The sequence below is a fragment of the Bidens hawaiensis genome, unplaced genomic scaffold (assembly GCF_021521415.1).
Source record: "Bidens hawaiensis isolate Kalapana, Puna unplaced genomic scaffold, B.hawaiensis_p1.1 tig00026942_1, whole genome shotgun sequence".
In the NCBI taxonomy this organism is placed as follows: Eukaryota; Viridiplantae; Streptophyta; class Magnoliopsida; order Asterales; family Asteraceae; genus Bidens; species Bidens hawaiensis.
In genome coordinates, this window is record NW_027494351.1 from 265,619 (window position 1) to 280,821 (window position 15,203).

The window sequence follows — 15,203 nt, forward strand, 5'->3', positions numbered from 1 at the left end:
ATTCACAATATTTACCACTGTTTTGCGGCCCCTTGTAGTGTAGTTGCTTGGGAGGCTTGAATTGGACATTCTCAGTACTTAACACCTGTGAAGGTGTTTTAGTGAGGGGAGTCCATATTCTTGGCAGAGGTCTGCTAGGATCTCTGCCGCCCTCCCTCTTGTCACCCTCCCCGTGTTTACGAGCATCCTTTTGGGGCTGGGGTGAGCTTGGTTGCGCTTGTTTTTCCGCGGAAGAAAAACTTGTTGGCTGCAACCTGGACCATACAGAGTTCTGTTTGGCCCTCTTCTCTTTGCTGCGCGGTGATTCAGCCTGATGCGCTCTTTCTCTTGCCCTATCTTGGGCAATCTGTTTCTCATTTCTCGCGAAAACTCGCGATGCCTCCATTAACTTGGCCCACGTGGTGGGCATACCATCTTTGCTTACGAGAGCTCGTCGTAACTGATCACTGCGCGCGCCTTGTATAAAGGCCACGCGCAGGAGCTGCTCAGTTATGCCCCCGATTGCCAGGGACTCCTGATTGAAACGAGTGATGTAATCTTCAATCGTTTCATCATTCCTGCGGATGCAGTGCATGATGTCATCAGGATCGCGCGTGTGCCTGCGCTGCTGTACGAAGTGGGCCTGGAACTTTTCTAATAGTTCCTCGAACCCATCAATTTGCCCTGTCGGCAAGCTCTCGAACCATACTCGCGCTGCGCCTGTGAGGCAGCGGGCAAACATATGACACCATGTTGGCATCGTCCAGCTCTCTAGGTTTCCCGTGTTATAGAAACCTTGCAAAAAGTCATCTGGATCTGTCGTGCCATCATATTTCCCCAGACCACTTGGCATCTTGGTCTTGTGCTGGATGGGAGCCTGCGCGATGCGCGCAGTAAACTTTGAGTGTTTTACCAGGATGGCTGGTCTGTAGGGTGTGGTTACGTCCACTTGCCCTCTGACCGGTGGGCTGTATGGCATGTGCAGATCCGGATCTGCTCTGGCTCCTGGCGCCATGTTCACAGGCGCGCGGAGCTGCGAGCCTCCTGCATGAGTATCCCTTGTCTTTCTCATGCTATGCACCTCTTCATCACTGAACTCTGTGTGTGCAGTGTGAACAGAATGCCCTTCTTCCGGCGCGCGCGGCCTTTTTGTGGGCTGCTTCTCCATCGCTTGCCTTTGTGTTTGGTCGGCTAGCTTCTTCTGTTTGATCATTTCAGTGTACTTTTCCATCAGACGCCGCTGCTCATTTATGAGCCATTCATTCGGATCGTCTGCTTCATCTTCTGGACCCATTGGTCCTTTCAGCTTCGCGCCGGCCATATTTTGTAACGTGTGATCGTCTGGAGGAGTTTCAGTCTGGCCGTGAGGGGTTGTGACGAAGGGACGGTTGCTGGTGGTACGCGTAGAATCACGCGGAACCCTCAGAACCTGCTGTCCGTCGTTAACACCCTCACGTTCAATATCCTCCAGAGCTTGATCAACGTTACGAACTCCAGAAACCATGGTGATTGAATTTTTTAGATCTGGATGAGATCTGATTGCCGTTTGTAACAGTGGATGGCGCCAATGAAGAAACGTGGATCTACTCACTGGTAGCAGATCTACTTTCCTCGGGTGTGATTAAACTATTTCACCGATGGTTCTTCTGGATCCGAGTTCTTCCACCTACAAAATGAACAGCGCTGTTACTTACCCCTCAGAAAGGGACAGAGGGGTCCTCTTTGGGGTAACCCTCCGGCGTGAGAATCAGTATCTTTTGGAGAAGATAATAATGTTTGTATCTAAGTCAATCTCAAGAGTATTGCTGAATCGCTGAATACCCTTGATGATGTGACTGTGTGTTTTTCTGTAACTGACTGTGAGTGAATATAATTCAATATGATTGAATGTGATATCACTGCTTGTAACTGTCAATGATTGAGTGTGAATGAATGTGTCATCAAAGTGGAGTTGATGCTGTATTTATAGTGCTAGGGTTTTTACTGGTTGGGCTCAACCTCGTTGGCCTCCTCCAATCGCACTGCGCCACGTGCCCTCTGGGACACCTGGCGCTTTCTCGTTGGTTGTAATCACGTGGTAGCACATGTGTCATGCTGAGTTGTCGACCTTTCATTTGGCCGTTGTCAACATCAGCATATTCTTACTCCTTAAAAAGATGCCTTCTGGAAGATTGTCTGACGTGCACAATCAAGGTTGCCCTAATCCTGATTTGGATAAGGACGAGGTTGATTATGTGCACGTGTGATATGCGCCCATCCTGAGGATGCGCGAAGTCTTCTTTTTATTCTCACGCGCAGATATTTCATGCGCAAGTGTGATATGGACGAGCGTGTGATATGCGCCGCGCGATGGTGCGCCGGGCGCATATGCGACGCGCGAGCATATGTGATGTGCAAGAGCATGTGATATGCGCCGCGCGTTGATGCGCTGCGCGCATATGTGATGCGCGAGCATATGATGCCTGAGCATGTTTTGCATGCGCCATGCGCCTAGGTTTTGGCTTTGTGCCTTGATAATGTCTTTATCTTGTGGGTTGACCCGCCTTGATTGGTGTTGAGGCGGGTACATACCTCTTCAACTTGGCCTCTCATATCAAATTCGGTGAGTAGTATCTTTTTGTAGGCATTCAATTTTTGTCAACTTTAAGCAGATTTTAATATTTACAAATTTGGTAAACGTTATCAGTAGTGTTTTGCGTGAGGGTAAAACGGGCGAGTGAAAAATCAAAGGCAACCCCTACTTAAAAAGTTAAAGTTAATGTTACAAACATACCAAATGTCACAAATGACATCCTACTTAATGATAGATAAATGCCTCGGGTACAAAAGATGCAAAGTAATAGTTAGGGAAAACTACATCAAAATCTTCTAGAGCTTGTCTACTAATGTTACACTTGGAAATTTGCAAGAACCGAAACCTACAAAACACAAAAACATATAATTATGGTTATGTTAATAGAGAAGGGTTCAAATAAAAATAAGAAGTTTTCTAAGAATGGTAAGAACCAACAAATTTTTGACATTTGGCACTACGATTGATTGTGAAAGAACAATTCTAGGAAACTATGTCGGTTATAATGATTAAAGAGTATTTCTAGGAAACTAAGTCGGTTATTAGTAATTTTAAATCTTAACCATTGATTAACATGATCCAATAGCTATGAATTTATTCCTAGTCTTCCTAAGAAACTACTTATTTTTAGGATAACCCTCCCCACAATAATAGATCAAGGATATATAACTAACTACAACTTACTTGGATTTTTGGTTGTTTGAACAGCAAGCCCATCAAAATAACAAGTACCACCAGATTTCCGAAACTGCGCCCAATACGAACTAAACGCATAACTCGCATGCCACCTCAACAAATCGGGTTTAAAACACTTCCCACCCGTTTTAATCGGGTCACAAGTCCGGTTCCCCTGCCCACACGCATACGACAGCGCACCACCAAGCGCCGTCACATTAACCCCACGCGCCGCCACACACCAAATCTTCCCCTTATACGGCTCATTATTAGTAGGCGCCGGCAACCCCTTCGGATACTCCAACGTCTTACCTGACAAATCAATCGGGTAAATACCCGTCCCATTCGGATACAACAACCCAAAATGCCGCTCCGTCCCCAAACCCGGTTTCTGATTCTCGTTATACAAAGCGAATATAAACGACGGCAACACGACAAATGGCTTATACGGAGTACCCCTAACCGGTTTTTCCGTTAACAACTTAATCACATTGCGGTTGTAAACCGCGGAATTGTAAATACTCGCTCCGATTTGGTCGATATCCCCGCTATTCGGCCAACCCGTTTCCGCTATAAATATTCTAATATTCGGGTACCCGGCCCGTTTCATCGCGAAATAAACCGCGTCAAGCATCTGCTCAAGCAAATTAGTATACATTAACCCGGTAACCGGATCGGTATAACCCGAAACATTGGGTTCAAGTAAAGCATAATCCAACTTAATATTAACCGGATCCGCAGCCCACGCGAAGTAAGTATAAACATCAATAAAGAAAAAAGACTTGGTCCGGTTAATAAACTGTAACAACGGCGTTATAACGGAATCCGTTACACTTGTACGGAACTTCCCACTGGACGGCGGGAACGACGTTTCCAAACAGTCCATCGCTAACGGCGTACCGACTTTGACTTTTTTTAGCTTATAAAAAGTCAACGACTTCCGAATCCGACGCATGGCCGGTACGAGGTTGTGCCACGTCACGTTGTCTGGCTGCGAGAGGATTTCGTTGCCGACGAGGAGGTAGCGGATGATGGTTTTGGGGTGGAAGCGAACAACGTTGGAGTGGACCCAGTTGTCGGATAAGGTTTGGTTGGAGGATATGGGTGTGATGAGTTCGTTGGGTACCATGATTGATACCTGGAGTTTGGTGTTTTTGAGGGATTTGAGGATTTTGGGGTTTGCGTCGTAGAGTTTGACGCGGCCGGCGTTTAAGGATTTGATTAAGGTGATGGAGTGTGACGGTGGTCGGAGGTTGTTGCCGAGTTGGCCGTAGCAGATGCCTGGTTTAGGGGCAATTTCGGCATTTGTGGAAATAAATATGAATGAGATGAGTATGAGAAGGATTAAACCCATTTTGGGGGTTTGGTTTGGTTTGGTTTGGTTTGGTTTAAGGTTTAGAGTGTAGTTTATATCATTATATGGCCGTTGAGAGGATGAAAGTGAAGATTTTTTTAGGGTTTAATTTGAAAGAAAGAGTGTTTGTGGGACTCAAAATCTCTGAAAGGGTGTTGGGTGAGTGGGGAAAAGATAAGAAGAGAATCTGGTGCTAAAGTCTGACCTCATTAATGGAAAGTAAATGATGTTTGTTTTGTGTACTTTTATTATATTAAAACTAGAATAGTGACTATTTTGTCAAAATAATCGGTCTGGTTATCACAACGTGACTATAATCTAGAGTTGAGCTCACTAGAATACTGGTATTGTATTATACTATATATAAAATAGCAAACTAAGCCTTTTTTATATAATATTCAAAATTCTATTTTTGCATTTATAGTCATGAAACTAGCCAAATAATAAATAATTAAGATAGTGTGGTGGTAATTCTATTGTTTGTAAACCGGCAAACCAAGGTCCGAACCAGTGGTGATTCATGAATTTTTTTCAGATAGTGCACTAGTTATATTAATTTGAAAACATTAAAAAATGAGCTAATGTCATTTGTTCATTTCTACCGGTTAGTATCAAAAGTTTATTGAAAGAAAGCCCATACTATGTTGCATTAATGTGGCACATACTAGTACAGTAGGACTACAACTCAGACTCGTATCGTTTTACATCGGTTAACTCGTATCGTATTTTTGATCAAAAACCTTAAAACATCGATTTGAAACTCAGAAAAAATAGCGCGTCAAGTGTTTTTTAAAGGAGGTCAACTGAGAAAAAACTGAAAGTTGGGATGGTGGTGATTTTTAAAATTATGATTATTATCGATCAATACACACAAGTTGAGATTATTTATTTCCAACTTGCCCTATAATAATTATTTAACTTATACAGTACGACGTTATGTTTTCTATTAAGGCAGATAGGTTGAGACATGCGTATATCCGTTGAACAAACACGGCGGGGTAAATGTAAAGCACACGCCCAGGTTTTCCACAAAAGCAAGAGCTAGAACATCATTTTGATTAAATTAGATGATATAAAATATAATTTTATATAACAAATAAAATATGAAGTAATGAAACACCATATTAGTTTGTGGTGTTGCCGTTGTTTATTTCGGCTTTGTATACGAGAATCAGAAGCCAGGTTTGGGTATGGAGCGGAATTTCAGGTTGTTATATCCGAATAGGACTTGTATTTACCCAATTGATGTTGAGTAAAATGTTGGAGACTCATAAAGGGGTTGCCAGCGCCTACTAATGATGAGCCAAAAGGGAAAGTTTTGTTGTGGTGATGGGTGGGGCAGGGCAGGGCCGGCCCATAGGGGTGGCGGGGTGGTCGACGGCCACAGGCCCGACACCCCGTTAGGCCCGAAATTTTTTTTTTTTTAAATTTTAAATTTTTTTATTTTTACTAAAAATAATATGTAAATTTAATGTTTAATCCTAATAACATGACTACCAGCCTGGTCTAGTGGTAAATAGGTATTACCCTCAACCAAAAGGTCATGGGTTCAAGTCTCATTTCAGACATGTTTAATCATATTTTTATACAAAAAATTTTTACACAATCCAAATTATAACCAAGTAAACCTATATAAAAATGTAATTGTTTAAACCAACAAAATACTTCTTTTTAATTAAGGCCCGAAATTTTTTTTGCCTTCAGCCCAAAAATTTTTTTGTTTTCTCGGAGCCGGGCCTGGGGTGGGGTTAATCCAAATAGCCGTTAAATAAAACATAACTAGCATAATATGCAACTTTAAAATTTATTGACGCATTCATAATAAGAACAAGAGTACAAATGCAGCCCATCAAAATAACACTTACTGACGTCTTATTTAATGTCTCATGTTCCTAGCTACAAAAGTACATCAAAGTTCTCATTTCCGATGCTTCCTCGTCAACAATTCTTCTCGACCATGTTTCACAACGTTACACTTGGGAATTTGCATGACCCAAAACCTACAAAACAAGTATTTCTTATTATCAGAAAATGTTATAGAAATCTAACTACACAAATTTAGATATGATATAATTTCAACCTATTTGATTTATGATTTAGTTTACTAGTAATCCGATTACCTTTAATACCTACACTAAAATCACTAACAATTATATGAATACAGAATACTTACTTGGATCTTGGGTTGTCTGGACCGCAAGCCCATCAAAGTAACAAGCAGCACCGGATTTCCAAAACTGAGCCCAATACGAACTAAACGCGTAACTCGCATGAGACGACACCGAATCGGGTTTGAAGCACTTCCCACCCGGTTTAATCGGGTCACAAGTACCTTTCCCTTGTCCACAGGCCACCGCAAAAGCCCCCGCAAACGCCGTCGCGTTAGCCCCACGTGTCGCCTGTTAGCTACACGTAGAGTGGGTAAATCTCCAAGAAGAAAGGTTAAGAACACAGAGGAATTTTGGAACGATTTTCTTATATATCTTCAAAAAGGAAATTACAATGCAATTTAAAAGAAAAATTCCTAGATGCACTCTATTGTTTGCTAGAAAACTGGAAACGTGGGGATACTTCTACCACTAACTAAATGCATGCAAACATGGGAAACATGTAAATAACTACTAAAAACGTGCAGCACTCCTTCTTCATTAATCCAGCAAACAGGCTGGAGTTTTGGTGTCACGTCTGGGCCGGCCTGCATTGGATTGGACAACGGATTGGGCTAGGCTAGTATGTTGGGTCGTAACATCGCCACACACCAAATCTTCTCCTTGTACGGCTCATTATTAGTAGGCACCGGTAACCCCTTCGGGTACTCTGACAGCAACGTCTTACCCGATAAATCTATCGGGTAAATACCCGTTCCGTTTGGATAAAACAACCCGAAATGCCTCTCCGTCCCCCAACCCGGTTTCTTATCCTCGTTTTACAAAGCCGAAATAAACATAGGCAACGCGACAAACGGCTTATACGGAGTATCCATCAGCGGTACTTCCGAATATATACTAACCAAATTTCTATTGTACATGGCGGCATTGTAAATATTTGCTCCGTGTTGGTCGATATCACCTCCGTTCGGCCAACCCGTTTCCGAGATAAATAAACGGATATTCGGGTACCCGGCCCCTTTCATAGCGAAGTAAACCGCATCAAGCATCTGCTCAAACACATTGGTGTACATTAAACCCGCAACATCATCAAAATAAGTTGTAACATTGCGCTCAAGTAGAGCATAGTTGAGGTCAATGTTATTCGGGTAAGCTGACCATGCACAATACGGGTACACGTCAATAAAAAATAATGAGTTCGTTCGGTTAATAAACCGTAACAACGGCTTTATAACGGTATCCGCAACATCTGACTGAAAGTTCGCACTTGAAGGCGGAAAAAGGTTCCCACACAATACATGCCGAGCGGTGTCCCGACTTTTATTTTGTTTAAATTTTGTGAAACCAAAGATTTGCGAATCCGACGCATTGCGGGTACGAGGTTAAACCATGTGATGTTGTCCGGGTGGGAGAGGACTTGCTTGCCCACGAGGATATTTTGGATTCGGGTTTTGGGGTAAAAGTGGGCCACGTTGGAGCGAACCCATTCGTCGGCTAGGGATTGATTAGAGGCTAGAGGAGTGATGATATTATTGGGTACGGTTATGGTGATGGGAATGTTGGTGTTAGCGAGTGCTTTAAGGAGTTCGGGGTTGGCGTCGTCGAGTTTAACTCGAGTGGCTTTTAAGGTTTTAATAAGCTCCACGGATTTAGACGCAGACGGGAGGTTGTTACCGAGCTGCCCGTAGCACACCCCTTCGCACCTATTAATCATTTACAAAGAACCAAAATATAAAACCATTGTTCAAAATCATAGATTTACAAGATAATCTTCTGGTCTTTTTCAATGTGGTGTAGTGGTAGAACGCTCGGGTTTTTCAAGACCCAAGTTTAATCCACACTTACAACACTTTGAGGGGACATGGGTGACTCAACGAAGAAAGACTGAGATATTTGCGATCTTCAGTTCGATTCTAAGGGTGTCCCGGTTTTACCACCAGTGGGCATTCGGGCGGGTGGACTTTCCCCGGAACTGAATATAACTTAGAGGTGCTTATGGGCTCCGTACGAATGGATTAGGCCAGCTGACGGTGGTCTTTTGCCATTGGTCACCCCGTACAAAGTACAACGTCATTCTATGTTTGTTGGCCGTTAAATAAAAAATAAAAAAATAGTCTTTGTAAATAAAGTATATAAAACCTTGTAAAAAGTTTTTTTTTTACATATAAAGGAGCTAACTTTACATTATTATTTTCAAAGGTTTTACATATAAATAGCACATAATAATATAAAAGCGTGGCATTTTAATAACATGAAGTTAAGAAAACAGTTAAAAATAGTGATTTTTTCCTTTTACAAAAATATTTTTTTTATTGCATGTTTGGCATCTACATAGGTTTATACATAAAACCTTTAAAAATAATTTACCTAAAGAGATATTTTTGTAGATATAAAAATGAGTTTAAGAACTTACTTGATAGAGTGAGAAGAAGACATGAAAAGGGTATGAGAAAGATTAAACCCATTTTGTGGGAAAACTTCAAAAACTGCAATGAGGGTGGATGAAGATGACTCTATTTATACAACTGTTGGAAGGATCAATGTGGGTTTAATTTGAAAGGTTAGGGTTTAATTTGTGTAATTGTGATTTGTGAATCTCAAAGTATTAAATAAAATGACACGTGAAGTGTTTATCATAATAATAAAGTAATAAAGTTAATATAATTTGTACTTAGTAACAGACTAGGTGAGATCATATCAGGGGCTTTTTGGTAGAGTCTGAATCTGAACCATTAAGAGGCAAATGTCTGAATTGGTCAGATTCAGAGTGTTTGGTTAAACCCTTGGGTCTGATTCGGTAAGATATTTTACCTCTGAATGGTTCATTGTTGAAGAGGTAGGTCCCAGCAGAGACCAGTTGGTCCCGCAAGACTCACTTTGAACAGGGACGTCTGCGCAAAGGCCATCTGCTCCCGCAGGACCCACCATGCTCATAGAATCTTACGCGCAGTACGCAAGCTGTACACGCAGGGAAAGCCTCCCAATGGTGAAGTACCCCGCCTGTTCCCGCAGTTGCGGATACAAGCCATCAGGGAAGGCTACCCGCAGACAGCAGGGCTACACGCACAAGGCACTAGCTACTTCAGTAGTCACATGAAGGAATGAGCAAGGCGGGAACAATCCCGCCTAAATGAGCCAGTCTGATTCTGAAAGATCTTTTGTACCATACCTACCAAGGTATGGATAGGACAGACGATCTGACCAGAACAGCCCATGAGCCAATCACAGGGTGACAGCTCACCGACAACAGTGCGAGGAGGAGCACCCTCTAGTACTGTTTGTCACTATTAGCCGCTGCCTACTCACCAACCCTTACTGTGGGGCATGCGCAGCCTACAGTTGGTGGAACAGTGTTACTGTTGGCCGTAACCTATTCACCAACCAGCATGGCCTGCGTACAATCCACAGTAGGTGGGACGTGCATAATCTACAGTTGGTGGAACAGTGCAGCCGACTTTGTTACTGTTGGCCGTAACCTACCCACCAACCAGTATGGCCTGTGCATAGTCCACTGTTGGTTGAACAGGGATACTATTCAGCCGGCTGTACCTTCTGGGAAACCTACCTTCGGCTATAAATACTCCAACATCTTGGAATGGTAAGATCATCTGCTATCCAGTTATCTAGCAATCTCTTAATATACACTTATATTCAGAGCAACCTAGTCTGATTCTCACGCCGGAGGGTGGTCACAAGGAGGAACCCCCCCTCTTAAGTGACGAGCTTACGGTGTTTGTTTTGCAGGTCTCCTGAAGAACAGCCTTCTCAGCTAGACCCCATTCGTGGGAAACATTACTTAACCCCCAGATTATCTATAATCTGTACCTCCAATCGCGGAGAGAAACCCGCGTGACTTCTCCAAAACCTTTAGACCAACTGCTACAAATGCAGGAAGGTCAAAATTCGCAAGAGACATTGCGGAGGCAATTGCCCCGAGAAGTGCCAAACAAATGTCCAACATTGGCACTTATGATGGTCTATCCGACCCTGACGACCATCTGAACAGGTTCATTGCGGGGGCTACCGTCAGCAACTGGACGGAACCCACGTGGTGCTACATGTTCCAGATGACTCTGGTCGGAGCGGCCAGGGCATGGTTCGATCGTTTACCGATCCACCACATTTATGACTGGGCGGACTTTCAGAACAAGTTCAGCCAGCACTTCAGCCAACAGATGAAGTACACTGAAGAACAGTGGACGATCCTCAACTGCGTGAGAGAGGAGGATGAATCTTTACTAGACTTCATCACTCGCTTCAACTCCAAAAAGCTTAGTCTCGGCAACATAAGTGAGGATCTGGTTCGCGCCGCCTTCATCCAAGGCGCCGAATACCCAGAACTTATCCGCACGTTGACGGGTAAGGATGGCATGCCATCAACTTGGGATGCCATCATGACGGCGGCAAAGCGCTTTGCCGAGACGGAAAAGCAGCTGGGAAGAGATCTTCCCCAGAGTACGCACCTCTACACGCAGAGGACAAGAGAGAACAATGTCCGGATCGCCCGGCAGAACAAAAAGAGGAGGCTAGGTATTTGGCAGTCAAGGGTAAACTTTGACACCTCATCCAGCTCTCGCCCTCTTGTTGGCGGAAGGGACAACACACACCCTTCAAATCGAAAACACCGGTGGACGCCACTCACAAAGAGCGTCACGGAGATATTTGCCACGGAAAAATTGCCATGGCCCAAAGCCCCATCGATCCGGCAGAAACCTAATGCGGATCAAAGCAAATCCTGTGATTTCCACGGGACAAAGGGTCATGGTACTGAAGAGTGCACATCCTTGAAGGATATTATTGAAACATTTGTTAAGGATGGAAGGCTTGCACATCTCGTGGCATCGATCAGGAAGGGAGGAAGGAATGACAACCGGTACAGAGGTAACGGACGAAAGCCCGTCGACATCAGCATCAACATGGTTCATGGCAAAGTCAGAGGAAGAAAAAGACGGGTGACAGAACCATGCGCGTGGAAGGAAGCTGAGGTGCGCTTCCCGCGAGTGCCAGGAGGCCCCAGCAAAGAAGGCCCCATCGTCATCAGAAGCCAGCTGGGGCACTACATCACCTCCCGCACTCTTGCTGACAACGGCGCTTCGTCGACAGTGATGTACAGGCAGTTCTTTGATAAGCTGGATGATGAAGACAAGGAACGCTTGGAAACGGTCTACGCTTCAATGGAAGGGTTTGATGGCAGTACAGAAACACCCCTGGGTATCCTATCTTTCCCCGTTACTCTTACTGATGGGAATCACTCACGCACAGAAGACGTGGATTTTGTCGTGATGAAAAAGCCACACCACACATACGACATCCTATTCGGAAGAGACGGGATGGCAAGATTCAACGCCGTGGTATCTTCAGTCCACGACATGATGGGATGGCCAACAGCTGAGGGTGTAGCAATGATCTCTGGCATTCCCCAGGTATGCATCGCATCTGTCTCATCTAAACCCAAACCGAAGAAGGCTAAACCAACCATCACCGAACCGGAAAAATGGGCCTTCAATGGTAAATACCCCGACCAGGCCGTTACCATTGGACCAACAATTGTTGATCCCACCCGCACCTTACTCAAGCGCTTACTGCAGAAAAACGCTGACATCTTTGCGTGGACACCAGCTGACATGACTGGTGTACCCCGAAGTAAGGCGGAGCATAAGCTCAAATGCGATCCGGCTGTTACGCCAATCGTACAAAAGCGCAGGGTAATGGGGCCTGAACAAACTAACGCGTGTAGAACCCAAGTCAAGGAACTCCTTGACGCAGGCATCGTACGCGTTAGTAGATATCAAATATGGGTTGCAAATCCCGTAATGGTACCGAAGAATGACAAACAATGGCGCATGTGCATAGATTTCAAAGACTTGAACAAAGCATGCCCCAAAGATTGTTATCCGTTACCAGAAATTGATCTCAAAGTGGATTCGTTGGCACCATTTCGCCTTAAATGCTTCTTGGATGCGTATAAGGGGTACCACCAAATCCACATGGCCACTGATGACCAGGACAAAACCGCATTTCGGACGCCCGATGGTACATTTTGTTATAAAATGATGCCATTCGGACTTAAGAATGCAGGGTCCACGTACCAACGACTAATGGACAAAGAGTTTCATGCCCAAATCGGGAGAAACTTGGAAGTCTATATGGATGATTTGGTCATCAAAAGCCTCAAGCCTGAGGCGATGTTGAAAGACATTGAAGAAACTTTCAACACGCTCCGAAAGATAAACATGAAGCTCAACCCGAGCAAGTGTTCATTTGGGATGGAAGAAGGGAAGTTCTTGGGAGTCATTGTTACTAAAGATGGCTTTAGAGCGAACCCTGAAAAGGTCGAAGCCATTGTTAAAATGGAATCACCTACCACCATCAAACAGGCTCAGACACTGAATGGGCGACTAGTCGCACTTAATCGCTTCTTGGCAAACCATGCGGATAAGTCGTTTCCTTTCGTGTCAACACTGAGAAACTGCTTGAAGAAAACGCACTTCCGCTGGACACCAGAAGCGGAAGCAGCTTTTCAGGAGATTCGGTCACGCCTGATCGAACTCCCAACACTTACAGCACCACAAGCGGGAGAGGAGTTAATCCTATACCTTTCCGCAACAGATAGAGCAACCGGGGCAGTCTTACTAGTAGAACGAAAGGGCATCCAGATGCCAATCTATTATGTTAGCCGTGTACTAACAGACGTAGAAACCCGGTACTCTACCCTCGAAAAATTGGTCTTAGCACTTATACACGCTTCACGCAGGTTAAGACGATATTTCCAGGGCCACCCAATCACCATTCTCACCAACTTCAAACTCTCAAATGTTCTAGGCAAACCCGAATTATCGGGACGTCTAGCCAAATGGGCAATTGAATTGGGAGAATATGCAATTAACTACAAGCCAAGACCAGCGATAAAAGGCCAGGTCTTGGCCGACTTTATTGCAGAAGTCCCCGTTTCGCGGGAAAAAGAGTGCCAGGAGGAGGCTCAACCCTCCCCAGCACAGGACGTCAATGATGTCTGGCGACTCTACACTGATGGAGCAGCCAGTAACGAGGGTTCAGGCGCAGGGTTAAAATTAACCAACCCAGCGGGCCAAGAATATACTTACGCTATTCGGCTGGACTTTCCAAGTACGAATAACGAAGCCGAGTATGAAGCATTCTTGGCCGGTTTGAGAATTGCGCGTAAGATGGGAGTGAAAAACTTAGAAGCCCACGTGGATTCCATGCTGGTGGCCAACCAAATAAATGGAACATACACGGCTGTGAATGACACCATGGCCCTGTACCTCGCCCAGGCAAAAACCCTTATGCGTGATTTTAGTGATTGTAAAGTCATACACGTCAAGCGCAGCGAAAACAAATCTGCGGATGCGTTAAGCAAGCTTGCTTCACTAGCCTTCACCCACTTGGGAAAGGACATCCGCATTGAACTCCTCGAAGCACCATCAGTCCCGCACAAGGAAATTTGTGTCATCCAGACCAGTACAGAAACATGGATGACACCAATAATAAATTACCTTGCAGCAGGAATACTACCAGAGTCAAAAACACAGGCAAGAAAACTACGCTGTAAAGCACTGAATTATCAACTCGTCAATGACATCCTTTACAGACGTAACTTTCTTGGCCCACTCTTGAGATGCGTGGACAACCAAGATGCCGACTACCTCCTAAGGGAAGTACACGAAGGCATCTGTGGGGTACACGTAGGTCCCCGCGCTGTTGTAGCCAAGCTAAACAACGCGGGATACTTTTGGCCGGGGATGCATACGGATGCGCTGGCATACATTAGAAAATGCAGGTCTTGCCAGCTCTACGCACCCAACACGCATCGCCCGAAAAACGAACTGGTTCCAGTCACTTCTTCGTGGCCATTTCAGAAGTGGGCCATCGAGGTGACAGACCCATTTCCTACAGCAGCAGGAAATGTTCAGTTCCTAGTGGTAGCCATCGACTACTTCACCAAGTCGATAGAAGCAAAACCTTTAGCCCAAACAACCGCAAAGCATATCAAAAAATTTATTTGGGAATTTATAATTTGTCGTTTTGGACTTCCACAGAATTTGGTTAGCGATAACGGCACCAACTTTGCTGACAAGAAGCTACAACAGTGGCTGAAAGAACTTCAAATCACCCACACCTTTACCTCAGTGGCACACCCGCAAGGTAATGGTGAGGTGGAAAGAGCAAACAAGAGCATCGTCGAAGGCATCAAGAAAAGACTTTTGAAACACAGATCCGGCTGGGTGGATGAGCTTCCGCACGTCCTTTGGGCAAACAGAACGCTGAAGAAGGCCAGTACGGGGGAAACCCCGTTCAGCCTCACTTATGGCACGGAAGCCATGGTCCCGGTCAAAATTGGTCTACCCTCACCAAGGGTCTTGAGTCAGCCAGAAGACAATGATGCGGAAAGACGGTTGGATCTTATGCTAACCGAGGAACGCAGAGACTTAGCCGCAGTGCGTGAAGAGAATTACAAACGACAAATGCAAAAGTACTACAACACGCGGGTAAAACT

The 15,203-nt window shown here is 44.7% G+C and overlaps 1 protein-coding gene and 1 pseudogene across 2 annotated transcripts; both read right to left on the minus strand.

The window, feature by feature from the left end:
* Positions 1-2,728: 2,728 nt before the first annotated feature.
* Positions 2,729-4,797, minus strand: LOC143574476 (putative glucan endo-1,3-beta-glucosidase A6). The gene is made up of 2 exons (XM_077059086.1): positions 3,236-4,797; positions 2,729-2,897 (listed from the first exon to the last, which is right to left on the minus strand). The coding sequence occupies exons 1-2, from the start codon at positions 4,578-4,580 to the stop codon at positions 2,848-2,850; spliced, it is 1,395 nt and encodes a 464-aa protein (XP_076915201.1). The 5' UTR covers positions 4,581-4,797; the 3' UTR covers positions 2,729-2,847.
* Positions 4,798-6,523: 1,726 nt separating this feature from the next.
* LOC143574486 (putative glucan endo-1,3-beta-glucosidase A6 pseudogene) lies at positions 6,524-8,402 on the minus strand (annotated as a pseudogene). Its single transcript, XR_013142597.1, has 3 exons — positions 7,333-8,402; positions 6,754-6,979; positions 6,524-6,580 (listed from the first exon to the last, which is right to left on the minus strand). The product of XR_013142597.1 is annotated as a putative glucan endo-1,3-beta-glucosidase A6 pseudogene (transcript).
* Positions 8,403-15,203: the final 6,801 nt, after the last annotated feature.

Coding starts and splice junctions, on each gene's coding strand:
- LOC143574476 (XM_077059086.1), bottom strand. CDS start 4,580: ATGGGTTTAATCCTTCTCATACTCATCTCATTCATATTTATTTCCACA. Junction 2,898..3,235: donor TCAAACAACCAAAAATCCAA/GTAAGTTGTAGT, acceptor TGTGTTTTGTAG/GTTTCGGTTCTTGCAAATTT.